Source organism: Lissotriton helveticus, chromosome 5_2 (assembly GCF_964261635.1).
Source record: "Lissotriton helveticus chromosome 5_2, aLisHel1.1, whole genome shotgun sequence".
Lineage (NCBI taxonomy): Eukaryota > Metazoa > Chordata > Amphibia > Caudata > Salamandridae > Lissotriton > Lissotriton helveticus.
This window is the reverse complement of record NC_136066.1, coordinates 1538922-1553599: the sequence shown is the minus strand read 5'-3', so window position 1 is coordinate 1553599 and position 14678 is coordinate 1538922. Positions and strand designations below refer to the sequence as shown.

Sequence of the window (14678 nt, the reverse complement as noted above, 5' to 3'; positions counted from 1 at the left end):
CATCTAATCTGATCTGATGGTACGCAGATTTGAAGTCTATAGTGCTAAAAACCTTTGCCACTTTTAAAAGCATCAGCATATCAGCAATTTTGGGAAGGGGATATTTATCAAGCACAACATTTTTATTTAACTCTCTAAGGTCCACACATAACCGAAGAGAGCCGAAGAGAGCCATCAGCTATTTTCGCGGTGACCACCGGAGCAAGCCAACAAGTTCCCTCCACTTCTTTAATAATCCCATCTTTTTGTAAACGTTCTGAGACTGGTTACATAATTTTCAACAGTTTCATCATCCAACTGTGACCTGCAACCAAAGTGGTATCTTTCAAGAATTGTACTAACTTTAGGTAAATAGTGTTTATCAAGCTTAGTAATGCATATTTCATATTCATTGAGGTTATGATCATCAAAATCCGGAAGATGGTCAAAAACCTCTTGACCTTCTGAACCCAGGCAATGTAATAGCAAAGCCGTTTTTCTCTCTGCACTTAGGGAGGATCCACAAACTCTGGCATATCTTTCATAAACTTTACGCCATTTTTGCCATTTTATTGGAGGATCCCCCGGAGTTGATTAGAACAACGGAGGTGCAGTTACATTTTGCATTGTTAAAATATGTGTGAGAAGGATCCCCTAGTATAATAAAAAGATGCAACTTATGTTTCTGACATAAGTTGCATAAGCCTACAAATTCTGTCTTTGTCATAAACTTAACTGTTTACAGAGGCCCACTTTCTCCCTGGTAGAGCCCAGAGCAGACATTGAGATGTCGACAGTTAGAAACATCCCCTTCTGTCCTTGAAGAGGATGCTGAGTGCTCACACAAGCCCCTGCTGTCCTGGAAGAGCCCAGAGGTGACACAAATATGTTGTCAGACAGATCCCCTTCTGTCCTTCAAGAGGATGCGGAGAGCTCACACAAGGCCCTTCCTATCCTGGAAGTAGATACTCTCCCAGAGGACAGAGTGACAGCGACAGAAGAAGTCCCACAGGTTGCAGGGCACACCCTTGTCGAAGGGGTTGGAGTCCACGTCATAGTACTTCAGGTACGAGATCCGGTGATGGGACATGAACTCCCAGGTGGTCACATTGCACGAGATCAAATACAGTTGTGAGCCCAGCAGAAGTATCATCACTATTGTGGAAATAACAACGGTAATGAAGGCCGCAAGCAAGATAGCATTGTGGCGCAACCAGTCCTGCGTAGTCTCCTTTCCTTGGAAACCGGACCTGAAAAGCAAAGTAAAGGAGAGATGTCAGACCTCTACATACAGTCATTAATGTGCATTTGATACCCACCCTATTCAGCTACCCTTCCTAGTCTTGAAATTACTCTTTTAAAGCCTTCCATAAACGCCTCGATAACTGGTACTTTGAACAAACTTAAGTGTTGCCAATAGCTGCAGCTAAATGCAGACATATGGAAGTGTAATCCAGGCCTGAGGGCTGTAAATGAAGAAGGTAGCAAACAATGTTTTGCCCAGTCACATCAAATGGATCAATGTGTTTACTACGACAGTAGAAGACAAATCTTTTTCACTTTACTAAGTAACATGCTCTAGTTGTAGGCCTACCAGCTTCTTTAAGAATGGTCATACATGCAGGTGGGAGATTAAGGTAAACTAATTCTATGACCTCAGGAGCCAAATCGCAAAGTTAAGCTCCCCTGGTTTCGGGTGCCTGTTTTCTCCATGGTTTTGAGTGAGAAGGTCCGGATTGAGGGGAAGCTTCTCGTGGGGAACTACAGAGAGTTTGAGTAGTGTAGTGAACCATGGTTGGCGAGCCTAAGTGGGAAATTCTAGAACGAGGGTGAGAGACATTTGCCTGAGCTTCTAAACCACAAACAGAAGAAGAGGGAGAGGCGGGAAGCATCGGCAAAATCCTTGATCAATTCATCCATACATTATAGTGGGTGTGGGAACTTTGTGGCGAGGTTTGGGCATTTTGGATTGTTTGAAGTTGCGAACAAGTCTATCTGTGGAAACCACCACTTGTGGAAGTATGGGAGGTGAACTTGGGGGTGGAGTTCCCACTCGTGGACTAGTTGCCACATCCTGCTGAGAAGGTTGGCGCAGTGGTTGTCCATCCCTGGGAGGTGTTTGGCTAGCAGGTGGGTGTTATGATGTATTGCCCAACGCCAAATCGTCAGAGATAGGCGTGATTTCTGTAGTGGGTGTGTCTACCCCTGTTTTTGTAAATAATACATGGCTGTCATGTTGTCCGACAGGACCAAGGCAACTGCCTGCCAGGTGAGTTAGAAATGCTTTAAATGCTAGGTGAACAGCTTGAACTCAAGGTAGCTGATGTGGAGACCCTGGTGTTTGGTTTCCCAGAGACCCTGAACTGTGAGATCCTGTAGGTGAGCGCCCTAGCCTGTAAGGGATGCATCCGGTGTAAGACTGATCAGGGAAAAAGGTTCAAGGAGTGGCCGCCCCATTGATAGCTTTTGTGTGTTGCAACACTGCAGAGAGTGATGTGTGCGGCTGTCTACCAACACTAGATCTTGTAGCTGACCTTGTGATTGAGACCATTGGAGCGCCAGGCACTCTTGATTGGGTCTTGGTGTAATAGGACCTGGTGATATGCTGCTGCTCTAGCAATGAGGTCTTGATAAGAATGAGCATTCTCAGGGGTGATGATTGGGCCAGATAGAGATCTGGGTCAGTGTTACCCGAGGGATCAATATCTTAATTATCCCAAGGATATGTGGGCTGTGGATAAGAATCATCCCGCCCATCATCAGTAGAAGACCGTGGAGACCCCTGTGGCGTAATGTCTCCTGGTTCATCATGTGAATGATGTGGTGGTAGTGAAGAGAGTAGAGGACGCGGCTGAGGTTGTGGAGGAGGAGGAAGAGGAAGATGCAGACAACTTTTCTTTTATGGATATAAACTGAGGAGTAAGGCTGGCTAAAAGCAAATCAGAGGCTCCCTAGCAACCCCTCTCTGAGAGGCCACCTGTCTCCAGGCTACACTCACCAGGCTATCTGCAGAGCCCAGAGCAATGCCATCAGCTGCACGGCCAGGTACAGGATGAAGAGGGGGTGATTCCTCTCACCCACACAGTTCTGAATCCATGGGCAGTGGTGGTCAAAGCGGCGTACACAGTGCTGGCAGGACTGGCAGTGCCGGGCCCGCATCGGCTGCTGTTAGAAGAGATGAAAGGACATGTAGAGACACTTGACATTACCTAGCACAGACCAAACATTAGAGTTTTAATAATGCGCCCTTGAGGTTCAAACCTAGTCATTTGTTTTCATGGTCACGAGTTCTTCAGTAACGTAATGAAGCGCCTCGATACTATAGCACCTTTACAAACTGCCCCAATGTGAACCAAGTGCATCTACTTGAATTCCATCACGCACTCGCCCACATAACACCGTGGTCTTGTGAAGAATATTTTGGAGGAATTGTGATAGATTTTCCACCAATAAGCTAAAAAAAAACTTGCATTTGAAAATGTTTCAAGACATTTTGTAGTTATTTTTCAATCTTTAAAAACATTCACACACCACTAGCTTGACAGTATTCCATGACCATACATTCTTTGCGTGGTAATGACGCTAAGTGTGCTTCTTTCAGAGCTAAGTAAGGCATGTACCTAAAGAACAATCACAAAGAAATCACAAAATATCTTAAAGTGAGAAAAACACCTAATGCATAGGCATAACTCAGTACTTGATCAATGGTGTTTTCTAAAATAATAAATGAATAACAGAACCACTTGCCTCAGTGCAAATGTTCTCTGAATTAATCCAGGTCAGTTAGCGAAAGACCATCTAAGTGACCATACCTTGTGCAACTCTATTCTCGTGTGCAGCCTTCTTCCTGAAATCATTCTTATCGTTTACATATCGGACAATGATATAGATATGCTGTCACCTTCTGGCATGGCGAATAAATAATATAGGTTACGGTCTGAGTCACTCTGTAGTGTTTGTTTATAAAATCCAATGTATCACTACTTAGCGCTACGTTCTTTGTCCGTCGGACGTTCCTGTTGTCATCACAGTGTTTTTTAAAGCAGGAACCTTTTTTTATTTCAATATGATAGTGTGTGATTGATTATGAAAAAATTTAGAAACGTTCAACCAGTAGCTGTAGGAACACTTGGACCAGCCATGTTTACGGTTTAGTTCTGGAGTTATTCTGGGGATGTCGCGAACACTGACCATTCTTTTTCAGATTCTACTTTTTCAATCATTTGTCTCGCTTCACTCTTCTAGTTTCATCACTTGTTCTCAGACTCCTTTTGTTTCTTTTCATTATAGAACGTGTGAGGTTTCTTCATTCATGGTTAGAAAGGTTAGCATGATGTCCACTCACTGTCTAGGCTGACATCTTATTGTTTTTAGTATGGATGCTGCAGTAACATCATCGCTTATTATATGAGCTGTTTTTATAGTTCTGCATATATATAACCAATAGCCGACACATTTGCAGCCGTGATGTTTTATCTTAAGATCGACTATGCGTCTCTGAGCCTCCTCCTGGTTTTCAAAACATAAGATAAACCCGACAATCAGATCCTGTAAAATCGCCAGGTTTCAGATCATAGTTAGGAGAGGAGCTTCAGCAGTTGGCTGGGTAGGTGCCGCAGTCCTTACAGGGTGGGCGATCCAACCGAAAGCGCCCGGACCTAGAGGGGCGATAAACTTCCCAGTCCCTGTACTCCAGCAGCATCCTCCAAGCCGCTTTAGTTTACAAGGAGCGGCACACGAGGATCAGCCATTTTCTCCACTGGTGGCAAACCAGAACATTCAACAAGAGATGTGTGGCTCAATGGTTAGAGCGGCAGACCCTGATGCAGAGGTCTGGCCCGGGACCAGGGTTCAATTCCCACCTCGGCGGGTCTTGGACTCAATTTCCCCGGACCTGATAATTATCGCCTCGGTGCCTATTCTAATCATGGGTCCCACTCTGTGACTCTGGCAATAGCTTGCTTAATCTCCACAACGGCCCCCACAACGCTAAGGATGCCTGGCCTCCACCTTGGGGGTGCCCAGGAGTGGACACCTCACAGGAAAGCCAGGATGGGTTCCACAGCGGTATGAATACAGCGCTACAAGACCTCTGGGTAGAAGTGCGCTACATAAATACAAACACAAGAGGGTTCTGCAAAAGGTTCAACAAGGATACACTGTGCAATTCCTTACTATCCCGACGCCTCTTCCACCTTATGGAAGAGGGGGCGGGGGGCCTTCAGAGTGGCTTTCGGGGGACCACCTACTGCAGGAGGTTTAGGCTCTTTTGGTAAAAGAAGCAGAGAATCCTAGCCTCTGAAACCTGAACTTGAGGTTACTCCAGTTATTTCTTTGTACTGAAGAAGGGTGGATGCCTTAGTCTTATTTTAGATTTTCGACCACTACATTTCTTTCTACTGAAGGACAAATTCAAGATCCTGATGTTGGCCCGGGTTCCAATTGTCCTGAATCCCAAAACCCAGATGGTAGCGCTGGACCTACAGGACAACCATTTCCATGTTCCCATCTTGTGGGCCAGCAGTTGCTACTTTCAGTTCAACATGGACCATGAGTATATTCAGTTGCCATGCTCCTTTTTGGCTTCACGGGGGGCCTTCGGGTGTTCGCAAACTGATGGCAGCATACCTTTGGAGTTGGAGCAAACCAGTCTTCTACATCGATGGCTGGCTGTTGAGGGTGGGATCGGCTCAGGCATTGGCAACCAACAGACGACAGCAAACATCCGAATATTGCTTGGGTTCATAATTTTTTTGTTTATTTTTTTAAAGCACGCAGCAACGCCCAACTGAGGTGTCCCGGCGCTAGCAGAGTCAGAAGAAGGTGAGGGTGAGTTAGAGTTATCGAGCCACAGGATGCTAAGGGACGCTGAAGAGCCAGGTCTTCAAAGCCTTCCGGAAGATGGGTTCCGATTTGGCCTTTCTGATGTCTTCAGGCATGGAGGTCAACATGGTCGCGGTTTTGATGGAGAAGGACCGTCCTCCTATTCTGGACCTTGAAAAACATGGGGTGGCCAGGGGTTCAAGATGGTTTGATCTTAGGGTTCTAGACTAAACGTATTTACGGACTCTCTTCTTTAGGTATTGAGTGCCGATATCGTTGAGTGCCCTGTAGGCCAGCGTCAGTGCCTTGAATTCAGCTCTCCTTCTTCCAGGCAGCCAATGGAGGCTACGTAGATGAGGGGAAATGTGATGCCTCAGCGATTCTGATAAGCCTGGCTGCCGCGTTCTGCACAATTTGCAGTTTCCTGAACAGGTAGGCTGGCAGACCTAAATACAGACTGTTTGCGTAGTCAAGCTGTGACGTGATCAACGCCTTGGCTATTGTTTTCCTGCAGTCCATAGGTAGGAAGTGAAGGAATCTCCGTAGTGCCTTCATCTTCCAAAAACAGGACGACGAGACATGGCCTATTTGGGTCTTGCATGACAAGTTGGTATCCAGTTTGAAACCCAGATTCCTTGCAGACAGAACTGGGAGGGGATTGAGCTCTGCGGGCAACCAGAGGTCGGGTGTAGCGGAGAGTGGAGCACGGATTAAACAACAGTACTTCTCTTTTATTCGTATTCAACTTTAGGCAATTAGCTGTCATCCATGCTGAAATCCATAAGTCCATAAGACACTGCCTAAAGTTTGAAAATGCGTTCTCAGAGCAATGTTGGAAAGAAAACACAAGCCGCGTGTCATCGGCATATGAGATAACCTCGACACTGTGTTGTTTACTAAAGGGGCGAATGGGCAAAGTAGACATTAAAAAGGGTCGGGCTCCACAGATAAAGGGGCGAGAAGTGGAAGTGCATGGATGCAATTAAATTCTCTGGGAGCGGCCTTCAAGGAAGGAGCTGAACCAGGCTAAGGTGGTCCCTATCACTCCCAGCTTTCTAAGAGGATCTTATGGGACACTGTGTTGAATGCCGCCGACAGGTCCAATAGCACCAGCATTGCATAGTTCCCCTTATCCATTGTCTCCTGGACAGTTTCTGCTACTTCGAGTAGAGCTGTCTCAGTGCTGTATCCCGCTCTGAATCCAGACTGAGAGTTATGGAGTAATTTATTGGATTAAAAAACTTGGATAGTTGTTTCTGCACTTCTTTTTCAAGAATCTTAGCTGCTGCTGGCAGAAGGGAGATAGGTCTGAAAATGTGCAGGATTGCAGGATCGGCATTCTCCTTCTTGAGGATCGGTTGAACAACAGGGGTTTTCGTGGAGTGGTGTGGCTCACTGGTTAGAAGCGGCAGACCCTAAAGCAGAGGTCGGCCCGGGACCAGGGTTCAATTCCCGACGCGGCAGGGTCTTGGGTCAATGTCCGCGGACTCGATAATTCTCGCCTAGGTGCCTAAGCTAACCATGGGTCCCACTCTGCAACTCTGGGCAATAGCTTGCTTAATCTCCACAACGGCCCTATCAGCGCTGGGGATGCCTGGCTTCACCTTGGGGGTGCCCAGGAGGGACCATCTCACAGGGAAAGCAAGGACGGGTTCCCCAGCGGTATACAGCGCCAGGACGCCCTGAGATGGGGTAACAGTGCGCTTTACAAGTATACATACATTTACATTTTTTCCAGATAGATGCCAGTTATAGATAAACGTGCCTAAGTCACCTGACTAATTCGCAGAGGACCCCCTTCATAGAAGCCATGGAGGATACAGTGCGTTACCGGACCTTCTTCCGGATCAGAGAGTATGACATTCAGGCTTTGATCCAGATGTTTCAACCTCAGTCCAGGTCCTCAAGGAAGGGGACTCAGACTTCTTCTTAGACAATTGGCCTCCTGCGTCCTGCTTGTCAACCCGGCCAGGTGGCATATGCGGGCTCTGGGTTGAGGAGCACACCTGGAAGGGATGGGGACCATAGTACTAGTGCAGACAAAATCAACCAACAGGGCCTAGCAGATCACAAATAGCGGCTACATGTGGAGATGGCCCAAAGCATCTCCCAGGAAAGGGGAAAACCTGACTAGATCTTTTCACTATCACCGAGGTCGCACAGAGTCAAAGTTTTGGCGTGTTGAAGTTCAGAAGGCAGCTCCTGCTTAGAGATGTCTTTTGCTTAGATTGGAGCTTTGGGGCTTCTGTACCTTCCAGCCTCTGCCTCTCTAGCTCAGTTCTGTAAGTAGGTGTCGACTTGGCAGTCAGGCACCCCTTCCCTTAAACAGTTTACGCAGAACACAGTAAGATGTTTGTTGGCTGGTGTTTCCTCCTGAAATATCCAACCCACTACAGCCACAGTTCTCTGAAATACTGTTCTTCTGCCTTCCTCTACCTCAACTAGGCCTTGCTATGGCAACAGTTAAAGGTTATTTATCTGTCATTTATGCCTTCCTGCATTCACTGATCACCCATCTTGATTTCAATCACCTGGTGCAATGTGTTTTATGAAAGGGCTGACCAATATGTTCCTGCCAACACCATTTGTGATGCAGCATTGGGACCTTAATTTGGTCCTTACTTTCCTCATGTGTGCCCCATGTGAGCCAATGCACAGCTGTTCTCGACACCTCCTTACACTGAAGACAAAGTCCTCATAAAGTTCATGTCAGCTCATCGCATGAGTGAGTTACAAGCACTGTCTGTTCAGCCATCTTGGATCACCTTCTTTCCAGACAAGCTGCTTCTCTGAGCAGTGCGGCCTCTCTCAAAGGCTGTCATGCCTTTGCATATAGGGCAGTCTATCACCATGCTATCTTACTTCGCACCCACCTCATCCATCTAAATAGGATGTAAGACTTCATCCCAAGAGAGCTCTTACCTTCTACACCGATCGCACCAGAGAAGATCGCTTGGAGGACGAGCTCTTCATGGATTTCTCTGGGGCAAAAAAGGGAGAAAGCCTTACAGAAAGAGACCATCTCCAGAGGAATTTCTTTTGTATCAAGATCTGTTATGGACCGGCCAAGAAACACACCCAACACGGTCTTTGTGCTTGTTTCACCACAGCAAAGGCTGCTACCACTGCACTGGGGCGCTGTGTGCCAGTCTTCGACAGTTGCCAGGCTGCTACATGGGCGTCAGTCCACTGCTGGATAGCTCGGGCCAGTGGGAGAGCCACTTTGCCCTGGTCTCTGCAGATTTTCCTAGTCTAAACTGCTCCACAGACCCAACAACTGGTACTGTTTTGGTATCTACCTACAAGGTGATGAATCTGCCATTAGAAGTAGCCAGCAGAAGAAAAAGTTACTCATCTTCGGTAACACTCTTTCTGGTGGATACTATAGCTGCCCGCAGAATCCTCATCGACCCACCCTTCTCCCCATTCTGTGGAATTGACTGATCTAGACCACAATCATGATAACACCAAGGTTCCACCTAAAAAACCTGCACACTGGCACAATCTGATCACTAAGGGATCTGCGTTCGAAGGCGCGGATGGATGTCAGAAGAAAAAAGCATTAGTGCGAGGAGGTGGCTCTCGTGTAAGAGCCCCACATCACATCCAGAGCAGGACAGACCCAACAAGGTGTCAAACGCCAGTTAACAACACACAAGGGATTGCTGAGAAAAATCTACATATCCATGCTGGTGCATGGGCATTTTCACAAGGTGAGGAATCTACAGTTAGCTAGAGTATCCACTCGACACAGCGTTACCGTAGGAAAGTAGATTTTTCAGCTAGAATAGTTTCGGAACAGTCTCAAAACGCCTCTCGTTAGGCACTTGAGCAATTCAGGCCATTGTTTTAACACAGGGCACACAAGTGAAATTTCTAGATAGGGAGGAAGACCTGGAGGGGTTTTGTTATTTTTACATGTACTATTAAGGATTTCTAAAGGCATCTACTTTTCAAAACTGCTTCCCTAGTTCCCAGTTCAGTTACAAATGCAATCAGTGCACGACTGTTATTAGGACTTCAGCGTGTTTTGGCTTAAGTGGTGCTGCGGTTTTGAGAGGCAAGTACAACCAGCTGTGGTCTCTGGCTCAGAGGGGAACAAGTCACCAAGAGAGACCTTCAAGCTGGGCTATTGGTCACGTTTGTCATTCTCATGAACGTTAACATCAGTGGGCGAGTAGCAGGTTCAGGCGTGTTGCCCAGCAGGTCCATCTCAGTAGATTGACCCCAGGAGGCAAGCCACACCCATAGCTAATGGTGAATTTGTGGCTGAGGACAGAAGGACATGAAGCCGCCTTGGGAATTTTTAACAATGTGCCAAATGACGCCTAGTGCAAGGATGGGTCAGACTCTGCCATCGCCTCATAATTAACATAGTATGCACATTTAAAAAAAAGTACTGTTAAAGGAACTCATGCAAGAATACTTCTGGGAACAGGTCTGTGCAGGTAGGAGTACAGAGCAGTCACGTACCTAGGCCTGCGTGCTTACAGAACTATCCCAGGTTTCAAGAAGTAGGCTCAAGTTGGGGAATCATAGCTACCTGCAGCAGGCAGTATCCACACCGACGGAGGTGCAATGGTTTTGAAGGCTGTTTGGTCAAGTCCTCTTGAATATTATTGTACACCAAATTCTAGAAAAAAGTACATGAAGAATGAGGATAGATCAGTAGGCTGTGCAACAGAAAGTGGCCTCTTTATCCAGTCGTTTGTCTACCGCCTCCTTGCCATCATCATTCAAATGGCCTCAACGTCCCACCACCAGTATACTAACAGCTCACCCTTGCCTGTCATCATCATCATCATCAGAGGGTCTCACCGTCCCACCGCCATTATACTGAGAGCCCACCCATGCCTGTCATCATCATTATCAGAGGGTCTCACCATCCCACCGCCATTATACTGAGAGCCCACCCATGCCTGTCATCATCATCATTATCAGAGGGTCTCACCGTCCCACCGCCATTATACTGAGAGCCCACCCATGCCTGTCATCATCATCATCAGAGGGTCTCACCGTCCCACCGCCATTATACTGAGAGCCCACCCATGCCTGTCATCATCATTATCATCAGAGGGTCTCACCATCCCACCGCCATTATACTGAGAGCCCACCCATGCCTGTCATCATCATCATTATCATCAGAGGGTCTCACCGTCCCACCGCCATTATACTGAGAGCCCACCCATGCCTGTCATCATCATCATTATCATCAGAGGGTCTCACCATCCCACCGCCATTATACTGAGAGCCCACCCATGCCTGTCATCATCATTATCAGAGGGTCTCACCGTCCCACCGCCATTATACTGAGAGCCCACCCATGCCTGTCATCATCATCATCAGAGGGTCTCACCGTCCCACCGCCATTATACTGAGAGCCCACCCATGCCTGTCATCATCATTATCATCAGAGGGTCTCACCATCCCACCGCCATTATACTGAGAGCCCACCCATGCCTGTCATCATCATCATTATCATCAGAGGGTCTCACCGTCCCACCGCCATTATACTGAGAGCCCACCCATGCCTGTCATCATCATCATTATCATCAGAGGGTCTCACCATCCCACCGCCATTATACTGAGAGCCCACCCATGCCTGTCATCATCATTATCAGAGGGTCTCACCGTCTCACCGCCATTATACTGAGAGCCCACCCATGCCTGTCATCATCATTATCAGAGGGTCTCACCGTCCCACCGCCATTATACTGAGAGCCCACCCATGCCTGTCATCATCATCATCAGAGGGTCTCACCGTCCCACCGCCATTATACTGAGAGCCCACCCATGCCTGTCATCATCATTATCATCAGAGGGTCTCACCATCCCACCGCCATTATACTGAGAGCCCACCCATGCCTGTCATCATCATCATTATCATCAGAGGGTCTCACCGTCCCACCGCCATTATACTGAGAGCCCACCCATGCCTGTCATCATCATCATTATCATCAGAGGGTCTCACCATCCCACCGCCATTATACTGAGAGCCCACCCATGCCTGTCATCATCATTATCAGAGGGTCTCACCGTCTCACCGCCATTATACTGAGAGCCCACCCATGCCTGTCATCATCATTATCAGAGGGTCTCACCGTCCCACCGCCATTATACTGAGAGCCCACCCATGCCTGTCATCATCATTATCAGAGGGTCTCACCGTCCCACCGCCATTATACTGAGAGCCCACCCATGCCTGTCATCATCATTATCAGAGGGTCTCACCATCCCACCGCCATTATACTGAGAGCCCACCCATGCCCGTCATCATCAGAGGGTCCCACCGCCATTATACTGAGTCCACCCATGCCCGTCATCATCAGAGGGTCCCACCGCCATTATACTGAGGGCCCACCCATGCCTGTCACCATCACCCACAAGGAGATAATGGACGGAGCGCTGAAACTTTTCAGACACTCACCCCCAGTCACAGACCTGGGTTGAATCCATCACCATTCTTTAGCTCACTTCACCACCTCAGTTCAGACATGGCCATATGCAAATCAGCCTTGACCCTGAACCTCATGGGAACAGGCCGGCCCGAACTGCAAGCCAGGTCTCTCCTGAACCAGACACAAGCATCCTGGGACCGGTTTCAGGGTACTGACTCATGTGCTCGCTGTGCCATCAGACTCAAGCTCCACCCTACTGACAAGGTTCAAGTAGAGCGACACCAATGTGGGTCCTCCTGTTCCAGAGGACCCAGAGGCTGGACAGTGTGCCAATGCCTGCTAATCATTTTGTCCAGCCTCTTTCTCATAGCATCTGGTCATTGGTGTGCAGAGCACTGTTCTATGTCGAGAAAGGCTGCCGCTGGATAGACAACCATTAAACTGTTGTGAAGATTACCGCCGACTTTTCGCAGAAATAACAAGCACTGGGACAGGCCTTTTGGTGTCTTTGTATGGAGTTGCTCCTTCCATTATCAAAGGACAAATGTCTAGGATCTTCGCTGATGAAAATTCCACACTGAACGCCCAAATGAATGAAGTGTGCTTTTTTTACCCTGCTTATTCTCACACCCCACCCTAAAAAAAGACCAATATGCCTTGGTTGTAACCTCCTATATCTTGCAGAGGCTCAATGGCTACAAGTCTCTATTAAGGACTGGCTGTACATGCAGCGACAAAAATCCAAAGGTGGAAAATACAGCATTGAAACCGACCTGCCACGTGAAGGTGGTTAACAAGGTTTCTCAGGCACGTAGGGGTCTCCACTCAGTTGGCAGTGAAATTGAGGTTTGAATTGAAACACATCCTCCTGATTCACAAAGTGTTTTTAACCCTGAGCATTGTACCATATCTTTTTCACCCTTATAATCGTAATGGCTCGCTCCGCTATAAGAAGCAAAGCTTCTGCAATTTCTCAGAATTAATTACAAATGGATTGGTGGCGAAGGGTACTTGGAATCAAACACACAACAGTGATAGCAGGATGCTTGCAATACATCTAACCACTGGCACTCACGCGGGTAGCATCCCAATCCATCGTTCCTTTGCCCACCATGCCATCTGCCAGTTTGGACCCAGCCAGATGTAGGAGCTGTCCAGCACACACTGCCAGACCCTCTTCCCCATACCACCTTTGGTACAATCCCACTTACATGATTCAAAGATGTAAATAGTGTCTTAGTATACCTGCCCCTCTGAGTCGGACAAAACATATCCTGGATCCATGAGAGAGACAGCAAAGTAAAGCATGACCGAGCACAGCACCAGAAGAAGGAAGGCCAGCGGCTGCAACAGCTCTCCGCGCTCCTCCTGAGACCGCAGATCTGCAAAGGAAGAGAGTGCCTCAGTGGAGAACTCAGGGCAGGCCCATCAAGCTTAAAATCCAGCAGGGCGCCAGGGGGAGGGGGATTTGTGCAAGCTCACAAGGAACCAAAAGCGAGCATGATGAGGATGAGCTAAGCAGACATCGAGAGAAAGCAAGGATCAGAGGGCAGAAGAGCCAGCCAGGACCAAAGACAAAGCACAGAAAAGAGGTGCTCAGCAGAGACTGGAGGATATCAAGGATCAGAGGGTAGAAGAGCCAGCCAGGAGCAAAGACAAAGCACAGAAAAGAGGTGCTCAGCAGAGACTGGAGAATATCAAGGATCAGAGGGCAGAAGAGCCAGCCAGGAGCAAAGACAAAGCACAGAAAAGAGGTGCTCAGTAGAGACTGGAGGATATCAAGGATCAGAGGGTAGAAGAGCCAGCCAGGAGCAAAGACAAAGCACAGACAAGAGGAGCTCAGCAAAGACCAGAGGATATGAAGGATCAGAGGGCAGAAGAGCCAGCCAGGAGCAAAGACAAAGCACAGACAAGAGGAGCTCAGCAAAGACCAGAGGATATCAAGGATCAGAGGGCAGAAGAGCCAGCCAGGAGCAAAGACAAAGCACAGACAAGAGGAGCTCTGCAAAGACCAGAGGATATGAAGGATCAGAGGGTAGAAGAGCCAGCCAGGAGCAAAGACAAAGCACAGAAAAGAGGAGCTCAGCAGAGACCAGAGGATATCAAGGATCAGAGGGCAGAAGAGCCAGCCAGGAGCAAAGACAAAGCACAGAAAAGAGGTGCTCAGCAGAGACTGGAGGATATCAAGGATCAGAGGGTAGAAGAGCCAGCCAGGAGCAAAGACAAAGCACAGAAAAGAGGTGCTCAGCAGAGACTGGAGAATATCAAGGATCAGAGGGCAGAAGAGCCAGCCAGGAGCAAAGACAAAGCACAGAAAAGAGGTGCTCAGCAGAGACTGGAGGATATCAAGGATCAGAGGGTAGAAGAGCCAGCCAGGAGCAAAGACAAAGCACAGACAAGAGGAGCTCAGCAAAGACCAGAGGATATGAAGGATCAGAGGGCAGAAGAGCCAGCCAGGAGCAAAGACAAAGCACAGAC

At 47.9% G+C, this 14678-nt stretch overlaps 1 protein-coding gene across 1 annotated transcript in view; it reads right to left on the bottom strand.

Moving 5' to 3' along the window:
- Nucleotides 1-260: 260 nt before the first annotated feature.
- Nucleotides 261-14678, bottom strand: part of ZDHHC12 (zDHHC palmitoyltransferase 12) — a 35167-nt gene continuing 20749 nt past the window's right edge. The window contains exons 2-5 of the mRNA XM_078646572.1: nt 13446-13582; nt 10346-10435; nt 2978-3144; nt 261-1229 (exon numbers count right to left, since the gene is read on the bottom strand). Of these exons, the coding sequence (XP_078502698.1) occupies nt 914-1229; nt 2978-3144; nt 10346-10435; nt 13446-13582 (710 nt within the window). The 3' untranslated portion in view covers nt 261-913. The remainder of the gene's footprint in view (nt 1230-2977; nt 3145-10345; nt 10436-13445; nt 13583-14678) is intronic.